We start from the raw sequence: 20,695 nt of genomic DNA, 5'->3' as shown, positions 1-20,695 counted from the left end.
AATTCTCTTTTGACAAACAGGTTCTGAGACATGTGCTCCTCTGGCGTTACAAGAGCAAATATGTGATCTGAATATGCAAAAAAAGCATCTTACTTGCATTACAAATATTTTAAGACTGCTGTGTTTTGTTCTCATTTAGAAAAATTGCCGTGTTATTTGTATTCAGTGGCTGTCAACATTTCAGAGTAATTTAACCGAACCCTGTGAGGTTTCACCGGCTTCATTTAACTGTTTTATTATATCCATTTTAACCCAGATTATGCACTCAATCTCACGAGAGTCGCCCTGAGCACATCTGTCACACATCAGTCTCCGTGGAGCTGCTCCAGTCTCGCTGACTCTGAACCCTCAAGGTGACGATAATTGTTCGCGAGGCTGAAGTTCAGAAGCGATGATCGGGAAATATGTCTCTGCACGTCGAGCTGTCACACATTCTTCAGCAGAAGGGCATCAACACACATATTAAAAATAAAGCTGTGAATATCTCAACTTCTGTGTCCGAACTCGACTCACACAGTCCACGCGGAGGCAATGACCACACACAAGTGTTGCATGAGCAAATCAAATATTGTTTTATTCAGATTTTTTTCATCCATACAGCAAGAGTCAATTATGGCAACAATAAAATGTGCATAAACAAATCTGAAGACAGAATAGTACATTATTGTGTGGCAACTGTTAGCAAATACGTAATCGGTGGTTGCACTTACAAGTAAAAAGCAGTCAAAGTGTACATGTGCCCTCAGCAGGGAAGAGAGAAACCTCGGTTGCAGCCGCTGAGGCTGAACGTGCGGTTTTGGAGAAAAAAATGGTGCTTTGGTTCTGTAGCGACTACACAGCAGCCTCGAGGTCAGAAAACATGTTGACCGGCGACTGTTACATTCATTTCAGAGACTTAATTTGCCAAATACGCATTTGGTGAGCCTTCACCTGCTGAGTGCACAGCTATGATAGCAGGAACAGCTTCCCTGTGAGTCAGTGTCCACTGTCATTATTATATGGCTATGAGAAAAGTATCTGGGGTGGATGAGTGCTAATATTTTTTGCGTTTTTTTTTTTTTTTTACCATTCTTTAAATAACATGTTTGCATCGGAAAATATTGTATCACACAAGAGTAAGATGACTTGTTTTTGAAGTATTATTTCTCCCCACTGTGGATGTTATCTACTGTACGTATAAATTTGAAAAGGAAAAAAAAGGAACATATTATTGTGTATTCTGTAAATCTGAGTGTGTTATCGTTCTTTACATAACTACGCAGTTTCTTTTTGTTTACATGTTTGTACTTTTACATGCAGTCAAATCAAACTATAATAGAATATAAATCTTTTTCGATAGGTTTTTATGTGTCGACTGTACCATGGGAGCAGCAATACTGCATGACCAAGTCCAACAAATGATATATGGACATTATTGGAGATGTCATCCTACAGGAGGAGGAGGTGGAGTTAGCATGACGTGGGGATATGTATTCCCCTACAACATTCCCTGGCGATACTAGCCACTGATAAAATAAGACAAAAAGCGCATAGCTTTCTCTGAATGCATTGGCCAAGAAACTAGTGCCCTTCTTTTGCAAGCAATTTTTTTTTCTTTTTAGCTGGTCTTCTAATTTTAAGAATTTAAATTAATCTAGCAAAATTCCTTATAATTATAGATCTTTTTTTATTCAAAATAATATCTCAATATGATACACATTTTTTTCTCTGTTCATTTGACTATATACAGAAGTGCAAAAAGTCAACCTTCGTCCCTTAGGTTCGAACTCATCATCTGCAGCATTTCAGACTTCTCCGGCGCGGGAAAAAGTCCTTCGCTTTTTTCCTCGCCTCCTAATCTCACTGTCCTCTCCGAAAAAAAACATCCAGACACCCGTCTATCTCACTGCTCGTTTTGGCCTGACATTCAGGGCAAACTTAAGAAATATTCAAAACAAAAAAGTACATATCTTTTTTTTGAAATGGATACAGTAGAAAATAATTTTTACTCTAAAACATGGATCTATATTTCAATATAATATATTTTCAAACATGATCTTTACATGTTACAAGGAAAATTTTAAGTCGGTTAAAACATTAGTTGTTTTTTTTCTTTGTCTACTCGGAGATTTAATTGATCTCGTTCCTTGTATCACAAAAAGTCTTTCATCGACAGAATTAACTGATAATGTAACATCAAATGAAAAAAAAAAAAAAGACATCCAGCTATATGAATGAAGTGAATATTTAAAACTGACTCAACACATTATCATTTATATGGTTTGAAAAAGTTATGAATGTCATACTACCTCAAAAATCTACAACGGCTATATCAATGTTGTCAAGTAATATATAGTAAGGCAAAAAAAAGAAAAATCTACAACTACATACCTCAAATAGATTCAAATCCTTAAGTAGTACATAACACATAAGTTCAATGAAATTTAAGAGAGTAATTGTTACTTCTACATAGAGAGAGAGAACAAAAAAAAAATAGAGAGATCATAAGCGGCATGTGAGAGAACAATAAAACATCATTGGTGTTCTTTACCTGCATGGTGATTGAAGTACATTTGATTGGGCCGAGACCCATTAATTGTAATCTAAGGCTTTGTTAGGTACATTACAATCGGTAAAGACACACTACACGCATCTGTGAAGAACAGAAAAGAGGGAAGTGATCATGAAACGGACCGATGAACGAGAGGTGATAATTCCTTAATCGTGTGAGCCTCTTGAGAGATGACTTCTGTAACCCCCCCCCCGTCGTGAATGTGATTGAGAGGAAAAAACTGTGCTTTGGTTTCTGTAGTCACATCTACAAATGAGTGAAGACCTTCATGTTTTGCGCGGAAACACAAACACGTGTTTGACGCGTTGCCTTTCCTCAAAAGTGAAAGTTCACTAAAGATAAGGTTTTTTTTTAAATTAAAAACACGGTGACCGGACGAACAATCATTCAAGTGCACATGTGGTTTAAAATGACCTAATAGACCTTCAGGGTCTGTTGTTGTTGTTTTTTTTTTTTCTTAAATTCCCATCAACACATGGCTCAACAGTGCTTCTTCTTGGAGACACAGTTTTAGAGTCGCTCCTCTTTAAAAGACAGAGAACAAGGTAACACAATGTCGATTGAAGCTACACCCTCTACTTCACCAGGCTTTAGAGTCAAGGGACTTGAGCAACAACATTATCCCAACAAACAAAACAAAAACCAACTAGTCTATGAAAAAAGGTATGACAAACTTTAGAAAAAACCCTCCATTTTTGATTTTTGAAAGAAAAAAAACCATCTGAATTAACAGAAAAAATTGGCGAGAAACCCACTTCTAAAACTGATTAATTAGAGAAAAGAAAAAAAAAAGTTACAAAAAAACAAACAAAAAAACACTCACAATGGAGATTCCAAAAACAAACGATACAAAAAGAGCCATACAAAACTTTTACCTTCGGTAAACAAATAACACTGCTGAGATAACACTCTGGTTTTAGCTGTATGGCCTTGATGGCACATGACAAGGTGAGAAAAAAGCTAGCCTGGCTGTGCTTTCAAGGTACACAGGTATGTTGGTTTACCCAGAACATTCATATGTCCAAGACCCTCATTTCAACATCTAGTTTCACTAGTAGCCGTTAAAAACACAATACTGTACATGCCTAATTCTTTTGGCGAATAAAATTCCTGTTAAAATCATTGTGCCTTTCAGATTTCAATTCAAATTCAAGGTGCATGTTTGCATTTCACTTGTAAACTATGAAATATGGCTATCAATTAAAAAAAAATAAAAATAATAAAGCAGAACAAATAAAAAAGGAAAGAAAGATCTTGGTCTACTAACGTACCAGCACTGGATGTTGCTTATTGCAACCACGCTCCTGACCTTGTGTGCGTGCAGTAATGATAATAATTAGAACAAATTGAGTGCGATGATTTTTTTTTTTAAGTCAGACACAGAGGTGTAATGTGAAGGTTCCCCCCCCCCGCGGAGGGAGAGAGACACACTGACCCCGGCACCAAGATGTCCTCTTCTCCACGGCTGGACGTTGAACTTGACAACAAATTCTCCTTGATGTTGATATGTGGGAAGATGGCACAGATCATGTGTTGCACCCTTGATGTTTAGTCGTGTGATGAGACCCATCGTCGTGGACCGGCTGAGAGATGGCAGACCCTCCTCGTCCCATTGCTTGACATTCTGAAGGTTATGTACATAAAGGCTGAACTCTTTTGGCTTGGACGGTGCCAGCACACATTCATTTGATCTGCAAGACATGACGGATTGCACTTGAAAAAAGTCTGCGTTTAAAAGTACCTGCTACTCAACGAGACAGTTTATACAAACTTAACTATGTGCACACAAAATTGAGTAAACCAGAGCTGAAAATGATTGAAGACGAGGTAAACAAACTTTGTGTTGAATAGAGTGAATGTGAGGATTTAAATAGGAACTCACTGTTCTCGAGAGGAACTACATTTGAGTCAAGTACTTGTGACTACTCAGATGATCTGCAGATATTATTGGAATCTGCGGGTAGAAAACAGACAGAGATCCGATGAAGCATCCCAAACTGAAAACACTCAAAGAGGAACGTTGGCCGACAAAAACAACAGATCAACACATTTTTTTTTGTTTTCTTATCCACGTTAATTAACACGAGTTCATTGCTGGAAAAAGGACGAAGCCGGAAAAGAGCTATTTGGCTACAGTTGTGGCAGAGTTCATTCAGAAGTGACATTAACAGACACTCTGTGGGCAGCAGGGGAGGGGAGGAGGAGGATTGAAGGGAAGGGGGAGATGAGGGGGGCAAAGGGGAAACTGTCAGTGAGGTGGCTCCCCCATGCAAATCTAAGTCCTCCATGTTGTTGACCTGCACACATTGATACAATGCAGAAAAACTGGGTCAAGACTAGCAACATGATGATTCACCCTACTCTTTCGTAAGTCTTTTTCACTGGTATTATGAGTTTGTGCAATGCACTGTAGCTGACTGCTGACAAAAATGCCTTTCGACTGAAATCAAAATCTCCCTACAGACTGGTTTTGGAACATTTCCCTCACTTTGGTGATGACTTTTAAACACGAGGAAAACATGGTCAAGCTATGCTTTACGTGCTCGAAGCAGCAGCGAAAAACAAAAAAAGAAATAAAAAAAGGGAAAAAAGCAAAGCACCAGAGGGCACAGATAGCAACTGTTGCACAAGCGGTGCGAATTGCTCTAAAACTGTGATAAAAAACTACCTCATACATACCAATTGCATGTATTCGTTGGTAGTCAACTTTGATAAGGAAGAGTCCTCAAAATGGGAAAGGACAAAAATCGGGGTTACAATGAGGACAAACATTATAATGCAGTACAGTATTGTTATTTTGTTTCTTCAGAAAGACAGATAGATAATCTAAGAAAGGTAACGTTGTGGTTAAAATGGAAGTCAATGTTGTAAAAAAGTCTCACAGTATGAAATGTGTACACATGTTGGACTCTGGTGTAGGCCAACAAGAGGGAGTACCGCCTGTAACCCAGCCCACCCCCCCGCTGTAAGACACAAGCATCCCCAGATCGTCCAGGTGCATCGAGAGAGAGAGAGGGAGAGAGGGAGAGAGAGAGAGAGAGAGAGAGGGAGGGAGAGAGAGAGAGGGAGAGAGAGAGAGAGAGAGGGAGAGAGAGAGAGAGAGAGAGAGAGAGAGAGAGAGAGAGAGAGAGAGAAAGAGATAGGTGGTGTAGGTGCAAACCTGATTGGTGGAGGCAGTTGCGAAGGGAACGCTTGTGGCAGATGTGGTGGCTGCAGACACAGTGGCCGGAGTACCACCGTGCATCATGGGAACTTTTTTGGAGGGAAAATCATGTAAGCAAAATTACACAGAGGAGCAGTGGAGCCACATACACACCAGGCAAATGAGGGGAGGAGGAGGAGGAGGAGGAGGAGGAGGAGGAGGAGGGGGAGAGGGAGTCAGAGAGGGATTCGATTTAACTGGTTCCCTTTCTTCCCTCTGCCGACGCTTATTACAGGTCTTGTGATTTGAGAGCTCGGTGTGACACAAAGTGCAGCGGAAACTTACTTCCACATCTGACTGTATTATTAGTCACAAAAAAAGAACAGAATCGAGCTTTCCTGTGGCAAACACCAGATCCAGAGTTTTTAAAAAACAATGACACGAATAAAAATGCTGTCACATGCGTCTTAAAGGGACAGTACACCATTGAATCAAAAACACATATTTATCCTCTTAAATGTAGTGATATTCATCCATCTAGATTGTTTTGGTGTGAGGTGTCAAGTTTTGGAAATATATACCGTAAAACTGTATAACCGTGTGTGACAAAAGGAACATTACATACTAATGTTGTGAAATGGTTGGTTTTGGTTACGTTTTGGTCAAGTTTAAGCACCAAAACTAGTTGGTTAGATTTAAGAGAAGATCTGAGTTTTGGTTAAAATAAGTACATTAATATAATAATTACATAAGTATATAAGTAACTTGAGGTAAAAGACAACCCCCAGGACATTCATACATCAGACTGGGGTTTGTTTTCTATGTGCAGCGAAAGGTAGATTTCCTCTCTGCTACAATCAGATGAAATATACAGTGAATATTAAGCTACATGTGTTGTACCGATCACACTGCGATCTCTATCATACTTATTAGGCACAGTTAACGTTTTGTGGTCCTCAAGCAGGGCTACAACCATAGTTCCCTCTTAGACGAGAGGCCAGCTAACTAAGCTAGCTAACACCACAGCTAAGCAGCATCACAAGTCGACTGATGTCATGTTATTTCCTGTTTTATTTTGTAGCCTGTGTCATGAGACTTTTTCTGCTTTCTGCATACCTGTGTTCCCAGTGGTCTGCGTTCCTGTGTCTGGCTATATGTTCTCCATTTTTGTATTACTGTTTCATAGATTCTCCTTTTTCCCTTTTTATTGCCAACTGTTCTGTTACTTGCTGTTAAGTTTTTAAGATTGTTGGACTTTTGTTCTGAGCTCACCATTAAAGCTCGCTTTTTCTTTGTTGAACCTGTCTGCCTCAGAGTGTCGTTACGTTTCGGTCCCTTTATGTGTAAACCTTGACACCTAGTATCTTCAAATCCCGTCAACCCACATCAAAACATTTCAAATAGATAAATAGCACTACAAGTAAAAGGAAAATATGTATTTTTTATTTTGGGCTGAGGTGTCCATTTAAGAATAAGAGTCATTAAGGCAGAGGAGATAAGGGGGATTGTTATAATTGAACTCCCTCAGTTTTTAAATAAATAATTTTAAAAAGGTTTCAATAGGTGTCAGGTTAGACCAGCCAGAAGCCAAGTTTAGAATGAGCATGAGAACGAGAGCGTTCAAGCAATATACAGTAGGGGTTCACAGAGAAATTAACAAAATAGAAGTCATTTAAACTGATATCATCAACAATAACAGCTGTCAAACAGGACATAAGCAACATTTAAATGGTACAATATTTGTCTTTCATTATGTGGGCTCTTGCTTATGCTTCAAATCACAAAAAAGTATCTTCACGCAACCTAAACAGTGACTCCCAGGTCCCCAAAATCATCTCACTTAAAAAAAATCACAAAGTGGCCATAAATGCAATACAGTCAAATTTCACTGAGTAGGTTCAATTTTGATGACGTGCGAGTCACAGACATGAGGTTACAGACAACTGGAGAAGGAAAGCTGGAACCTACCAACGCTGGCTGCAGGTGTCATGCACAATATTGAGCCTGCCCATCATGCAGTGCAACAGGAAGTGGATTGGATAGGGAGGAGAAATCAAAACAGCCCATCACAAGGTTCGTTAGAGTAGTAGGGGGAGAGATAAGGTGGGAAAAAAAGGTTAATATCTCTTGGACACAGTCATCAGTGATTGGAAAAAGGCGAAGTGGTGAACTTGTCGTATGGAAATCTGTTAATCAAATGAAGAGTGTGAATCTAAACTTTTGTCTGAGGTGCGATGCGCATGAATGTCTAATACAACAAGAGCGATAGTGCGGTTATGATTGTAACTATCAAGTATTAAACATTGTAGACACACTCGAGACAGAAGTGAGGAGAACAGCAGATAGAGTACAGAAGCCAGACTCTGCCGCCGGCTGTTTGATGCCAAACCGAGGCGTGAGGTACCTTTAACCAACCCATCCAGCCCCGATCATCCCAGCCCAAGCCAAAGCCCCAGCAATGGTATGTCATGAAAATATTACTGATCACACCAAGGAAACTTTGATCTAGAAAACAAGGTCTGTTCTTTCTCTGACAAACATCCATGCTGGTAGCTATTTGCAATTAAATCTAGGCGATTAGTAGCAATCTAACCCATTCTTAACACCTAGTGGCCATGCAATGCCATACAAAGCACAAATTTCTAGAAGCATTTTTAGCTTTTCAACTGCACTGAGACACAAAAGTTTGAACCTCACTGGCCAAGAATGAATTACAATGAGACTTTATAAGTACTGTTCATAAATAGTCCACAACCAAACTGCTCTGCAATCTACCACCAGCCAAGCAGGAGCCGGGTCACACTGATCCAGGCCTCCTCTGGGTGCTCAGAGCACTAGTGGTGGTTGCTTTGGGAGCCATACCTGATGGGAGGAAAGCAGCCTGCTGCTGAAACTGCATGCTGGCCAGGGCCTGTTGGTACTGGAGCATGCCGGTGTTAAACATGGCAGAGGCCCCGTTGGCCTTCTCCAGGGCTGCCCGCTTGGGCAGGGGAGCCATGACATTAGGGGCGATGCCCTGCCCAGCCAGACGTGAGGGAGATCAGTCAGACAGAAAGTAAAAAAAAATAAAGAAAGAGAGGAAGAGGTGCGTGGTGAAGAGAGAGAGAGAGAGAGAGAGAGGGTGTGTTGGAAAAAACGGGAAAGAAAACAAAAAAGATACATACGTTAGAGGACATCATAGGAACAGCATCACAACATCCTTGTGTGTACAACAACAATATCATCATATCATCAGTAGCAAGCAAGCAGCAGTCTGACACAAGTACTACACAAGCAGGAGCATGGTGCCTACTGGAGCTACTGGCTAACAAGCATTCATTTAATACATTGTTTTTATCAGGAAGCTCACTTGGATTATTAACTCTGTATTACATGGCTAACTGAAGGCAACATAAGCAAGCATTAACTATTAAAACAATAAGGCTGCTAACAAGAGGTGGAACAGGTAGGAAGCACAGAGAAAGGGAGGCTGCACTGCTAGCTCCATGATAAACTGTGTAAGCCATGTTTAAGTGATGGTTCACTCTCAGACAAATGTCAGGAGTGGTCTCAGGCCAAGCGACACGAGTCAGATGACACAACATTTTCGCTATATAAAACACGCTATGTGGGGGATTTTGTCTTGGCATGAGGCCACCCCTGAGGTCTGAATATCTGTGACAAGATCTGATGATGGAGTGAACGATCATTTGAACTGTAATCACTTGTTATTGCGGGATCACTCCTGACTGTTCCTCTTAGCCCCACCCTTAATCCGTCTGACATGCACTAGTAACACAGACACACATGCACACATTTGATTGAGCTGCTTTTACGACACTGAACACTGACTTTGGACGTAAGACTGAAAGCCATGCCACCGTTAAAGAAGCTTTACTTCCCTAGACCTCACTGACTGCTGTTAAATAGGCTTATAGGTGATGAATTGATTGTGGCTCCTTTGTCACAAATTCCACATTCGAATTCGTGTCGGAGGAGAGTTTTTCTACGTGAGTTGTTTGGTGTTTGGAACGCAAGCCACAATCAGTTTATCACAGGCAATAATGACAGATCAACAGGAGGAAAAAAAACAGACATTGCACTGAGACAACGACAACAAAAATAGCTAGGTATCTTTTGGTTAAAACACTGCTCTACAACAAAGCCACATGCCAAGCTAAAAGGTGAAAGGTCATAGTACCAGGTCAAAGGTTGCGTCGAGGGGTCGCTTCAGTGATTTGACAGCCGACTGAGTCTTAATTAGCAGGCAGCGAGCACATGATGGCAATGGGCCAATGGGGTTCAAGCGCATTAACATAAACCAGCAAGCAGAGGTGCATCATGGGGGCAGCAGTGCAGTTTGGGTATAGGTGAGAAAAAACAAAAACAAATAAAAAAACAAATCATTGGAATGCAATATACAAGGGGATAACAGGACTAAGGCATGCACAGTGTGGACACTAGCTCTACTCGCTACACAGTTAAATGATCATCGAAAATCAATGATAACTACCAATCTACATTAGTTATCGTCGAACAGAGATGGATGAAAATAGCGATGAGAATATATTATTCAGTCATTACTTTGAAGTAATCGTATCGGACAGAGAAATTATATGGGAGCACAATTGACTGTGCGCATCGTAGTCAGTGTCACATTACGGTGATTCACCCCCTCAGCCCCCGCTGTATGTCAATAAGAGCATTTAGAAAAAACACAAGACAAGTGTGGCTGAGCTATCACATTCACAGGAGCTGTTTCTGTGAGACGGGACTGAAAGCACAATGATTTTTTTCTTTTTCTTTTTTAAATAATAATGTCAAGAGGAAGAGAAGTAATAGATAGGAAGCACAGGAACAATCGTGTCACAAATAAGACCAGGCCATCAGAGAGAGAGAGAGAGAGAGGGAGGGAGACAGAGAGAGAGAGGGGGAGGGAGGAACTGACTGCTTTTTTGTTCATGGTTGAGATGAAAAAGGAACAAGACAATCATTTTATCATATTTGATATTAGGATTAAAAACAGCTGAGTGCACGGAATAATGCACCATTGTCGGATCCTTCTTCATATCATCCGGCTCACAGCAGATTTCACCCAATCAAACTTGCAGACCTTTAAAAAAATGTGACCTTGCAAAAGCAGAACTGAAAAAGAAAAAGCTACAAAACACCAACCAGGACGGTGGGACACTTTCAAACAACATTGCTGTATTTCCTACTGCACGATAGCTTCCCCATAATTGCTCCTTTTAGCCTGCCGTGTAGGTGTGAATGAGTGTGACCGCCGCTCGTTACGGATTGCTCACCATGGCCGCGGCGGCTGTGGCCTGGTTCACCTGGTGCTGGGCAGCCTTGATTTTGGCCTGCAGGTGGGCCGGCGGGTGGAAGTACTTGCACTTTTCCCGGGAGCAGCGGCCCTTGATGTAGTCCATGCACACGGTGACAGTGTTGTCGTTGGTGTCGATCATGGTGCTGTCCGCGGGGTGGGCGAAGCGGCAGTCGTTCTCCCCCCGAGAACAGTTGCCTCTCTGATATTCCCTACACACCTGGGGAAAAAAAACACGAGAGGACGAAGAGTTACCTCAAATCCAACACGGCATAAGACCAGTCTGGAAGAAGAATATAGGGAAGAGGAATGCACAGGAAGAATATATCAAGTATGACTCATCAAGCCTTCACCTTGTCTTTAAAAAGGGTGTACAGTTACGAACATCCATTAAACTTAAAAATGCATGAGATCTGCAGGCTGATAAATAGATTAAAATGCTTCGTCAGATCATATTCCTCTTGCTGTGTAAAACATTTTCTCAGCCTTCCCTCGCATACTTCCTGTTTTACTAGAACTGTTAGACACGGAGTTCCTGAAAACACACTGAACTGAGGAAGGTCCGGGTTATGCAGAAGCTTTTACCACTTTAACACAATAAGCCTTTAATCTTATGATGAAGATTCTCTTTAGTGCTGCGTTGTGAGTCCCAGGCATGTTTTCAAAAGTCTATATGTGAGACACCAGAGGGCAGCACCTTCTTTTACATCTGAGGTATCATGAACACACTTATCTGCTATCTGCTCTGTTTTTACTGCTCTGAGTGCATCAGCAGTGTGTGGTTGAACTCAGATAAAGACAATAAAGATAGCAGTTGCATTCTGACTTCACCTTTTTGAGCAAAAAAGTCCCCGACTGGCTTTAAAAGAGGAAACTCCCTGTGCAACATTAACACTCTCCTAAAAAGCTTTTCACAGGACGTGCCTTGCATTTTTGAGTCTATTATGTGTTCTTTGGATTCTTTTTTTGTGGATAAACATTAAAAGATGCGGCGAGTTCACGTGATTATTGAGATATTTCAGATATTTCAAGTTTAATTTCGGTGGAAGTCTCTCAGAAACAGAGTAAAGGACTCGTTCCTCTTCAAACCACCAGACATGGTAGAGGAGGAGGAAGCAGTATCTCGTCTGGCAGAAGGCCTCGATAGACCAGAACGCAGAGCCACCGTTACAAAAGTTAAGACTGAGTTTTTTTTTGACTAGAAAGAATTGTGTTCCTACGCTTTTGCAATACTATCAGTGTTGCTTTTGAAATCGTAAGTGCTCTTTCCAACTAAATAAATATTCAACAAGTTCAGGCTCATCTGTGGAGCTTGTCTAATGCCGTTTGTGAAGCGTGCTGTACAAAAAGCACAAAGTGTGCTGGAATTATACGAGGCAGATTAAGTGAGCGGGTGAGAGTGGGTTCGTTGAAAAGGAAACGACTCTTACTTGCAAAACAGCTTTTGGAAACCACCCAACATCATAAACTGATCATATATTACAGTTTATGAAGCTTTGATGTTTTTCTAATTTTTTCTTTTATTTAGCTTCTCCTTTGCATAACGGTACCTGCTATTAATATTACAATGCAGCTTCGGAAACAGCGCATGCGAGTCCAATAAAGGGTGCCGTTATTCATATGCTTGTTAAACCACTTGTTAACAACCACTGTTTTGCTTACAGGCTCATTATCATCCTGGCTGACTCCACTCCCACTAAGGAAGAGACACATCTTGAAGTAGAGTTTATTAGGGAAGAGTTCTCAAAATGTTTTCATTGCCATGTTACCTCAAGTCTGTCCGTTCTCAGCAGTTTCTGGGCTGCAGCAGCAGCAGCGTTGGGGACTTGGTTGACGTTGGGGCTGGAGGCCATGAGGACAGGGGTGCTGGGCATGATCTCTTGGGGCATCAGGCCCGGGGACACGGGGCTCAGGTAGGGATTAAAGGCCGCGGCTGCTGCTGCTGCTGCGCTGGCGTTGGTGGCCAGGCCTGGCGACACCGAGAACATGGGCTGGACGAGAGCAAAATGAAAGCAGAGGGGTAAAATGACTGTGGACAAAACATAAAACCATAAACAGTGAGCCTTTCGAATGGGAAAAAGAGAGGGACTGACGGAAAGACTGAAAAGAGCCACACAGAGAGTGAAGGAGCTGTTTATGTCTAAGCTTTTACATGTGTGCGCTCTCACCATGGGCAGTAGCTGTGGTATGTTCATACGTGTGTGTCCTCTCACCATAGGTGGTAGCTGCGTGCCAGGAATCATGGCATTGGCGAGCTGCATCTGCTGGGCCAGCATGGCCATGTTCTTCTGCTGGATCAGGTTGTTCCTGCCATTGATCTCAAGCTGGGTCTTTAGGTGGGGAGGAGGGTGCAGATACTTGCAGTTCTCCCTGGAACAACGACCCTGAAGAGGTGACAAAATGGAACAGTCAGAGTGATGCACATACGGCAGTGGTTAGGCTGCATTCACATTGGAAATATATTGTCTTTACAACACTTTGGTCCAGACTGAAATCACTCAGAGGCTATAACTTGGATTTGCACAACTTTTTGTGCAAACATCCACGGTTCTAAGACACTGAATCCTACTGACTTTGGTTGTATCATGATTTTCCCTCTGGCACCACCATGAGATTTGTCAACAACTATTGAATAAGACACAAACTTTGGTACAGACGTTCCTTCAGTACAGCGGTGAAAACGGGACACTGGGTGACGAGTGGGATTCCCGATTTCTTTATACGTGTTTCAGTCAAACATTTTGGAGTTGTCAAGGCTGTTCCTACCCTGTGAGTCAGAGGCAAGCATCAAGGCTATGAAGCTTGCGGCTCTTTCTGACAGAAGCTGTCAGTATGCTAACAGTTAGCTGTCATGCAGAAGAGAGAGTGATTTTTCTAAAGAGCTCCAGGAGGCTTACCCGGCACCCCATCTCTATGGTGCGTTTATATGCACGTACAAGTGTGTGTGCACACGAGCACTGTACCTTTGGTGAACCTCTCATTTTTCATCTGGTATCATCATCTCCCCAAAATCATATTTGTCCAACACTTTAATTTATGACCAAATACCCGCAAAACAAATTCCCATGAGCTGTACCCACTTTCTGTTTAGAGCTTATTAGCTCACATTAGAATATTAGCATGCTTAATCAAGACAGTTAACATGGTAAAAATACTTGCTAAACATCAGCATGTTGTCATCGTCGTGTTAGCCCACTGACGTTTAGCATTTAATCTTTTAGCCACGACATTAGCAAGTCATAAATTCTGCCTTTTCAAATGAGATAAACTGCCCTACAATATTTCCATGTAGCTGGTTGTGAATCACTGTTGTAAATGCTGGACACTCAAACTGACATAAGGTCTGAGCTGAAACGAACACTAATTGTTAACAACTTGCTATTTTTATCAGTCTCAGCAGGGTCTCCATGTCAAAGTCTGTGTGTGTGTGTATGTGTGTGCGTGCGTGTGTGCGTGCTAGCCCAAGGGGTTTATGAGGTCCCGCTTAGCTACACGTCCGACTAATGCTATAAATACCGTCCACTCAAATGATCCCTATATATTGTATCAGCAGTCATCCGGAGGTCACACATCGAAGTCTTTGAGTCATTATCTAAGACCGGGGTCCCTTTTTTTGCTGCCTGCTCCGAGTATCCGATTATACATTCAGTCTGGAGGAGTCTAGAAGGAGTTCGACACACTCACACACGCACACCCTTATGCAAAGCTAGAATGCACACACATTAAAGCGCGCACGTCGGGGGTCGTGTTCGCATAACAGGTGGCAGATACGCGTCACGCACGCACAAACACGTCCACAGTTTAGGAAGGACGTGTATTTACTTTCAGCCCCTTGGCACAGCTGAGCCGGTGGCCGCAGCTTGTGCTTTCCCCTCGCTGACAGAGCTATCCCCGCTGGGATTCATCTCATATACCCCCGACATGACTTCAGCCCCCTTTCCCATCTCCTTCACTTTCAACGACACTGAAGCACCAGACAGGTGCGAAGGAAAAGGGGGGCGATAAGGGGCACAAATCAGGACACCTAAATGGCAAGCAGGGGCTCTCTGAGATATTTTGTTTTGTCCACTTGTCTAAAGTTGCGCTCTGAAATTGTCATTGGATAGCCTTTTAAAAATAATTTCAGATTTTGTTGCACAAGACAGGTGAATATAGAATGAGTGGAGCGGGATTACAGCCAGGCTCATCACCTGGATGACGAGTTTGTCAGTGGTCAGCATCTTTATATAATCTTGAGAGAAGGGCAAACTGAGGCAAGAAATTTAATGAGAGGATAACTTGTGTCTTCCTTTAAATCCTAGTGCCAAAATGCAAGTTGAGATTTTTATGTTTTCAAAGATTTTGGGCTAAAATAAGATCGATGAAAATGTCCATAATCACAAAAGCAAACCCAAACACACAGATGTGCAGCCATAAAACTGACACACCAGGATTTGAAATCAACTCGCAATGTGTGCGGTAAACCTTAAAAGATTCAAATAAAGAAGCACGTAAGGAATAAGTCACAGTTTTGGTAATACGGAGTAAAATCTAGTTTTTAAGTAACTGTTATCCACATTAAAAGGGAAGTTTAGGAGGAAATGTTGAAGGCATATTATGCAGGATTTGCATGAAGATAGAGAGCAGCAGCAATGAAGACAGCGAGTAGCGTAAGCGAGAACAGAGAAATGAAATGTATTTTCTGATGGTTACTTTCTAAAGCACGAATAAACGTGCCCGAACCTCTGCAAAACCCTGCAGATTTTATCTGAATGCAGCCAAAGTGCACGCTCGATCATGTCCGCCGTGTGTCTCTCTGCTCTGCCCGTATGTGTGTGACGCTCAGCTTGCCTTCAGACGAACAGACCTTCAGCTCTTTAGATGTCCATAACTGGCCGAGAGCAGAGGACGAGAAACATCCTAAACACAGCAAACTTTTCAGAAAATACATGCAAAGGGTAAACTTTTCTAGTGGGTCATAAGAGACGTTTGAGAGAGATTGTATTCGTTCAACTCGACTACTTTGGTTTTTAGGAAAATACTGCATGGACTACTTCAATAGATGCATAACTTTCCAGGCTGAGCTGAAGTGTGCACACACAAGCTGAGTTGGCATTCAGAAGAATTCTGACACTGACAACACTGAGAGGTGTGTGTGTGTGTGTGTGTGTGTGTGCGTGCGCGAGTGTGTGAGACGAGAGGAGCTGAAAGCAGGTTCTAACAGCACTCATCCAGAGAGTGACAATGGCATGCGGCCGGGGCAGGGTGAGAGTGTGTGGGGAGATAGCGTGTATTTGTGTTACGTGAGGTCGAGGGTGTGCGCGGAGGGGGTCGCAAAGGCAACCGGGGATCGTGTTGCGTTCACCCCGTGTGACCCTGTCTGTCGACCCCTTGGATTTTTTTTTTTTAACGACTTCAGCAGTGCGTAGGCAGGTGCATGTGAAGGTGAAACGGCAGCGTTTTGAAAATGTGGCTTTGGCTTCAGCGAAATACGTTCGCCGTTCTGCCGAATCGTGTGAAGAAAAAGAAAAAAAGAAAAATAGCCATCAACCAACATCGGCAGCCATTTTGAATAAAAGATCAGGTCTCCGGAGAGGAAACGTCAGGCTGCACAGAGAGAGAGAGAGAGAGAGAGAGAGAGAGAGAGAGAGAGAGAGAGAGAGAGAGAGAGAGAGTCACAGTGGCTGTATGGCGAGAGCGCCGCTGCGTCAGGGAAATTTTAGAACTTGCAGAAGAAGTGATTAGTGTGTGGAGAGAAATGAAGATGCAGGGAGAGAGGGAAGGAGGAGGAGGAGGAGGAGGAGGAGGAGGAGGAGGAAGAAGGCTTCGCCCCTCTCGCATCATGTTTGTGGCTGTTATTGTGACATCAGCGGCCTTGAGGAGCAGCTAGAGACGGTGTCCACAGCAACGGAGCAGCCAGACACTCCTGCTCTCACAACACAGCGATTTCCTGGAAGCTTCCCCACCGCTGGCAGATACAGGAACTCAAAGCAAAGCAAAGACGACAGACACAGCCGGCCCCGAAGCAACAACTATTCCAAGAGGAGAGGGCATTCAGTCACCACCCCTCTCTTGTCTGTGTTCTGACCTTTTTTTTTTTTTTTTGCATGTGTCTGTACTGCTAATACGTCATGAAAGAGCCGATTCTCACTGCAGATATCATCTTTAACATGTCTTATCGCTGAACGACTCCTTTGTCTCCATTGAGGGGATTCAGAACTGGAGCAGAGAATTACATTGTCTCATCAAACTGAAACAATTCAGAGGTAATTATGCACATTTAAAAAAATAAATTAAAAAAAAGGATGTGCCATGGAGACCCATAGCAGGATTCAAGTTGCATTTTTAATGGCACAATAACGAAAAAAATCGGACAGAAACGGGATTAGTGAGTAAACTGATGCGTCACCGCTCCGCGCATATGCCAGAAATTAGGAAGTGAGCAGCTTCAGAATGATTCATCCACATTAATTTCATCATTATTATTCATTCCAGGAATGTTTTGTTTTTTCCACTTCAGACAATCAGCTTTTCTAACGGTTCCAGAGCTACAGCTTCAGGCTATTACAAGCATATTTTTGTTGAACAAATGTGACTACTAATGTGAAAACGGCACCAAATGTCTAAAGAACAAATGAATTACTGCTTATCTACAATACACTTTATTCCTGGATAGTTAAGTAAATAGCCGACTAATTCAGATCTCATTTTGAATTGAGTATCACCCAAATATGATCAAAAATTGAATTATGGAAATAAACCTGAACTTAATAACTTCATATTTAAACAGTCTATTCTTTTTAGAACCTGACCAATACTTGCTGCAGATGCCAATATTGATAATAGGGGGATAAAAAAAAAAAAAGAACATAAGGAAAAAATGAAGCACCCCAAGCATCTTTTTCTGCACTATGATCTGTAAAAACACATTTCATAAAGACAGAAATTGGGAACATACATGCTGATACCAATAGATCTCCAACATGGCAGTGAAAATATCAAATATCTTCCAATAACATCGGCAGACTGAGATATAAAAAAAAAAAAGACAGTTAATGATGAAGCAAAAATCATCAGCAAGCTCGGTTTCTTTCAAAACACAATAAGACGTGATGCTGGTACACAGCCAGCGAAGTGAGCCTTGTTTTCCCCGACGTGCTCCTGCAGCACAACATGAACTTCCTGTGCCTTCTTCTAGCTTCAGCCTGCACTGTGTGTTTTTGTGTTAGAAGTGGGACTCTGTGTTTTTCCTGGTGAGATCAGTCTTGCCACTCTCCGGGGCCAAACGGGGGGAACAATAACCCCATTGGCTACCGTACACTCTTGATTGACGATAGGTCGCAATAACACGTCCCACCCTGATCACTCCAACACACCCTGCTTTTGTGACTGTGAGGGATTTAAAATAAACAGTGAACCAATTTATAAAGAATGCTGGGTGGGGCCGCATCTCATCCTTCTGAGGAGAGACGACGGCGCATGTGGCAAGATGTGTTAATACGCACGAGGGGAGTGAAACAGCGGAGAGGTGAAGAAAATCTTTTACTCGAAAAAAGCTTTTACTTCAGGGGTAAGAGTAAAGGTAAATCTTATAAACTGCTGCACCCTAAACTTTTTTTTACTGTAACGGCACAAAACTTTTTACACGATGGTTTACGCCCAAAACACTTCTCTGATCTGTTGCCACGTTATGAACCGCCAAACCTCTCAGGTCTCCTGGGACGGGTCTGTTTACCGTCCACGGGGCCAAAACAAAACACGGCGTTGCAGCGCTCGGCTTTTAAGCATCACACGGGTCCTTTTTGAATTTCTCTTGTGTTGCTTTTATATCTTTTCTTAACGTCTGTTATGTCTTTATGCAAATCACTTCGAATTGCCTCTTTTTTTTTTTTTTTTTTGTTGAGGGATGCTATGCAAATAAAACTTGCCTTGCCTGGAGCAACCATAAATGTCAGCAAGTTATGATCAGCCCAGCCCAAAAAAAAATGGACCCTTCCAACTCAGATTGTTTTATTTGAATTGTTTATGGAGGCCTGGAGAGGTGAGATTGTGTGGCAGTAGAATTAATGGCTGCAACTAACTATTATTTCCGGTTAATCTGGTGATAATATTCACAGTTAATTGTTTAGTCTATAAAGTGCTACATCACAATTTCCAAGTGTCTCAAGTGACATCTTCAAATTACTTCATATACCAAGAAACAGTCCAAACCCCAAAGACTCTTTGTGTTTGCATCAGATAAAATTGTTATTATACTTCTCTATCCTGTTAAATGTCTCTTTATTTTAGGATCCGATCGGGGTTTATTTCAACAAGCCAGCAATCTAACTTTCCTCTGGGTGTGGGGTTAGGGTTACATTTTGAGGAATTAAACCACAGCTACTGTGTGCCTGCTTTGTATCACTGATTCGCAGCCCTGCCTGTGAATATATCCTGCGTAATGCAGTAAGAAATCCAGATCCACTTTTCCTCTTGTGTTTGATGCTGCGGAGCTGTGTAGTGATGTTATGATGTGAGACTCGGCTTGCGTCGGCTTCTGGTGTGACGCTACGCTGTTCTCTGCCCCGCGTTCCAGTGACTTCTGTCTAAACACACACAGAGATGAAAGCCCTTTTCTCCTCGCACACACATTGAATGAAGCTTTGTTTTGCCGGACGGCAGCGGAGACTCAAAGGGCCCGAGCCCAGTGGTTGTTCCCTTTGTCTACTGTTTGCACTCGAACGTGGCACGAAATATAAAGCATATTAAGTCGGCCGACGCGCTGACTGTGTGCGGATCCTCTTACATGATGAGATGACGAGCTTTTTTTTTCTGACGGTCAGTGAAGCGGCGTGCGAAATTTACTGGCAATGTAGCGGATCCTCAATGGAGAATATTCAGAAGTGCTGGTGTGGTCTTATCTTGCAACCAAAAAAGCAGCAACACAATCAATAGTACCCTTTTACAGTGAAGCACAATTGATTTTCTTTTTGTTTTGAGCCACTTAACCCTGCATTAAATTAACAGTAAAGTTTTTTGAAGTGACTGAGGAAGATGTTGTAGATCTACACGTTGGCTTGCGTTTCTGTATCAGCCAACGAACACACACGCGCCACTTCTGATCATGTTTATATCTCCCTGCTGGGACTTCATGTACACAGCGATCCACGCTGCACAGCTTAGCGGTCGGGGAGCCGATATGACCAGCGGAGCTTGCGGAGATATGGAGGAGGGGGGGAGTGTTAATCTATGATAATAGTTGCAATATGCCCCCGGTGACGCATTACCAACCTCACCAAACAGCGACGCAGAGAAAAGGGATTATAGGCTGCAAGTCGAGCCACAACATAGACCACACAGAGAGTGAGACAGATGAGTGATGTTTCTGTGAGGATTTAAAATAAAGTTTTTGGATACATTTTAAACAGCGGTTAAAGTATAAGTAAAAAAAGTTGGAGGTATTTGTACTTTACTAATTCATTTACATTTTCTTTTACCTTGACTTCAACTCCACAACAACATTGTACTTTTTACTTCACTACATTTATCTGACAATTTTAGTTATGAGTTACTTGGGGTAACAATGTGTATCGTTTCTATCTTAAAATAAGCTTCAGAATCATGTTGATGGTACACTGTCTTGTAATAGGGTGAATGGCGTCTCTGTCTGAGCCACTCCGCTCCACATGCAACTTCAGTGAGATGTTTGGATCACAGTGCTACATAAATGTTTGCTTCA

General features: G+C 42.1%; 1 protein-coding gene across 28 annotated transcripts in view; it reads right to left on the bottom strand.

Moving 5' to 3' along the window:
• Positions 1–553: 553 nt before the first annotated feature.
• The window catches only part of LOC115572335 (muscleblind-like protein 1), a 56,545-nt gene continuing 36,403 nt past the window's right edge, over positions 554–20,695 (bottom strand). For 8 of the 28 annotated variants that reach the window (XM_030402294.1, XM_030402291.1, XM_030402292.1 and 5 more), the window contains 10 exons: positions 13,167–13,382; positions 12,768–12,989; positions 10,979–11,218; positions 9,874–9,927; positions 8,556–8,709; positions 7,662–7,697; positions 5,712–5,803; positions 5,231–5,275; positions 4,434–4,505; positions 554–4,242 (listed from right to left, as the gene is read on the bottom strand). In XM_030402294.1, the coding sequence (XP_030258154.1) occupies positions 4,449–4,505; positions 5,231–5,275; positions 5,712–5,803; positions 7,662–7,697; positions 8,556–8,709; positions 9,874–9,927; positions 10,979–11,218; positions 12,768–12,989; positions 13,167–13,382 (1,116 nt within the window). In that variant the 3' untranslated portion in view covers positions 554–4,242; positions 4,434–4,448. The remainder of the gene's footprint in view (positions 4,243–4,433; positions 4,506–5,230; positions 5,276–5,711; positions 5,804–7,661; positions 7,698–8,555; positions 8,710–9,873; positions 9,928–10,978; positions 11,219–12,767; positions 12,990–13,166; positions 13,383–20,695) is intronic. The other 20 variants (XM_030402293.1, XM_030402295.1, XM_030402302.1 and 17 more) reach the window with 19 other exon arrangements.

The sequence above is a fragment of the Sparus aurata genome, chromosome 21 (assembly GCF_900880675.1).
Source record: "Sparus aurata chromosome 21, fSpaAur1.1, whole genome shotgun sequence".
Classification (NCBI taxonomy): domain Eukaryota; kingdom Metazoa; phylum Chordata; class Actinopteri; order Spariformes; family Sparidae; genus Sparus; species Sparus aurata.
This window is presented reverse-complemented; position numbering and strand designations above follow the sequence as displayed.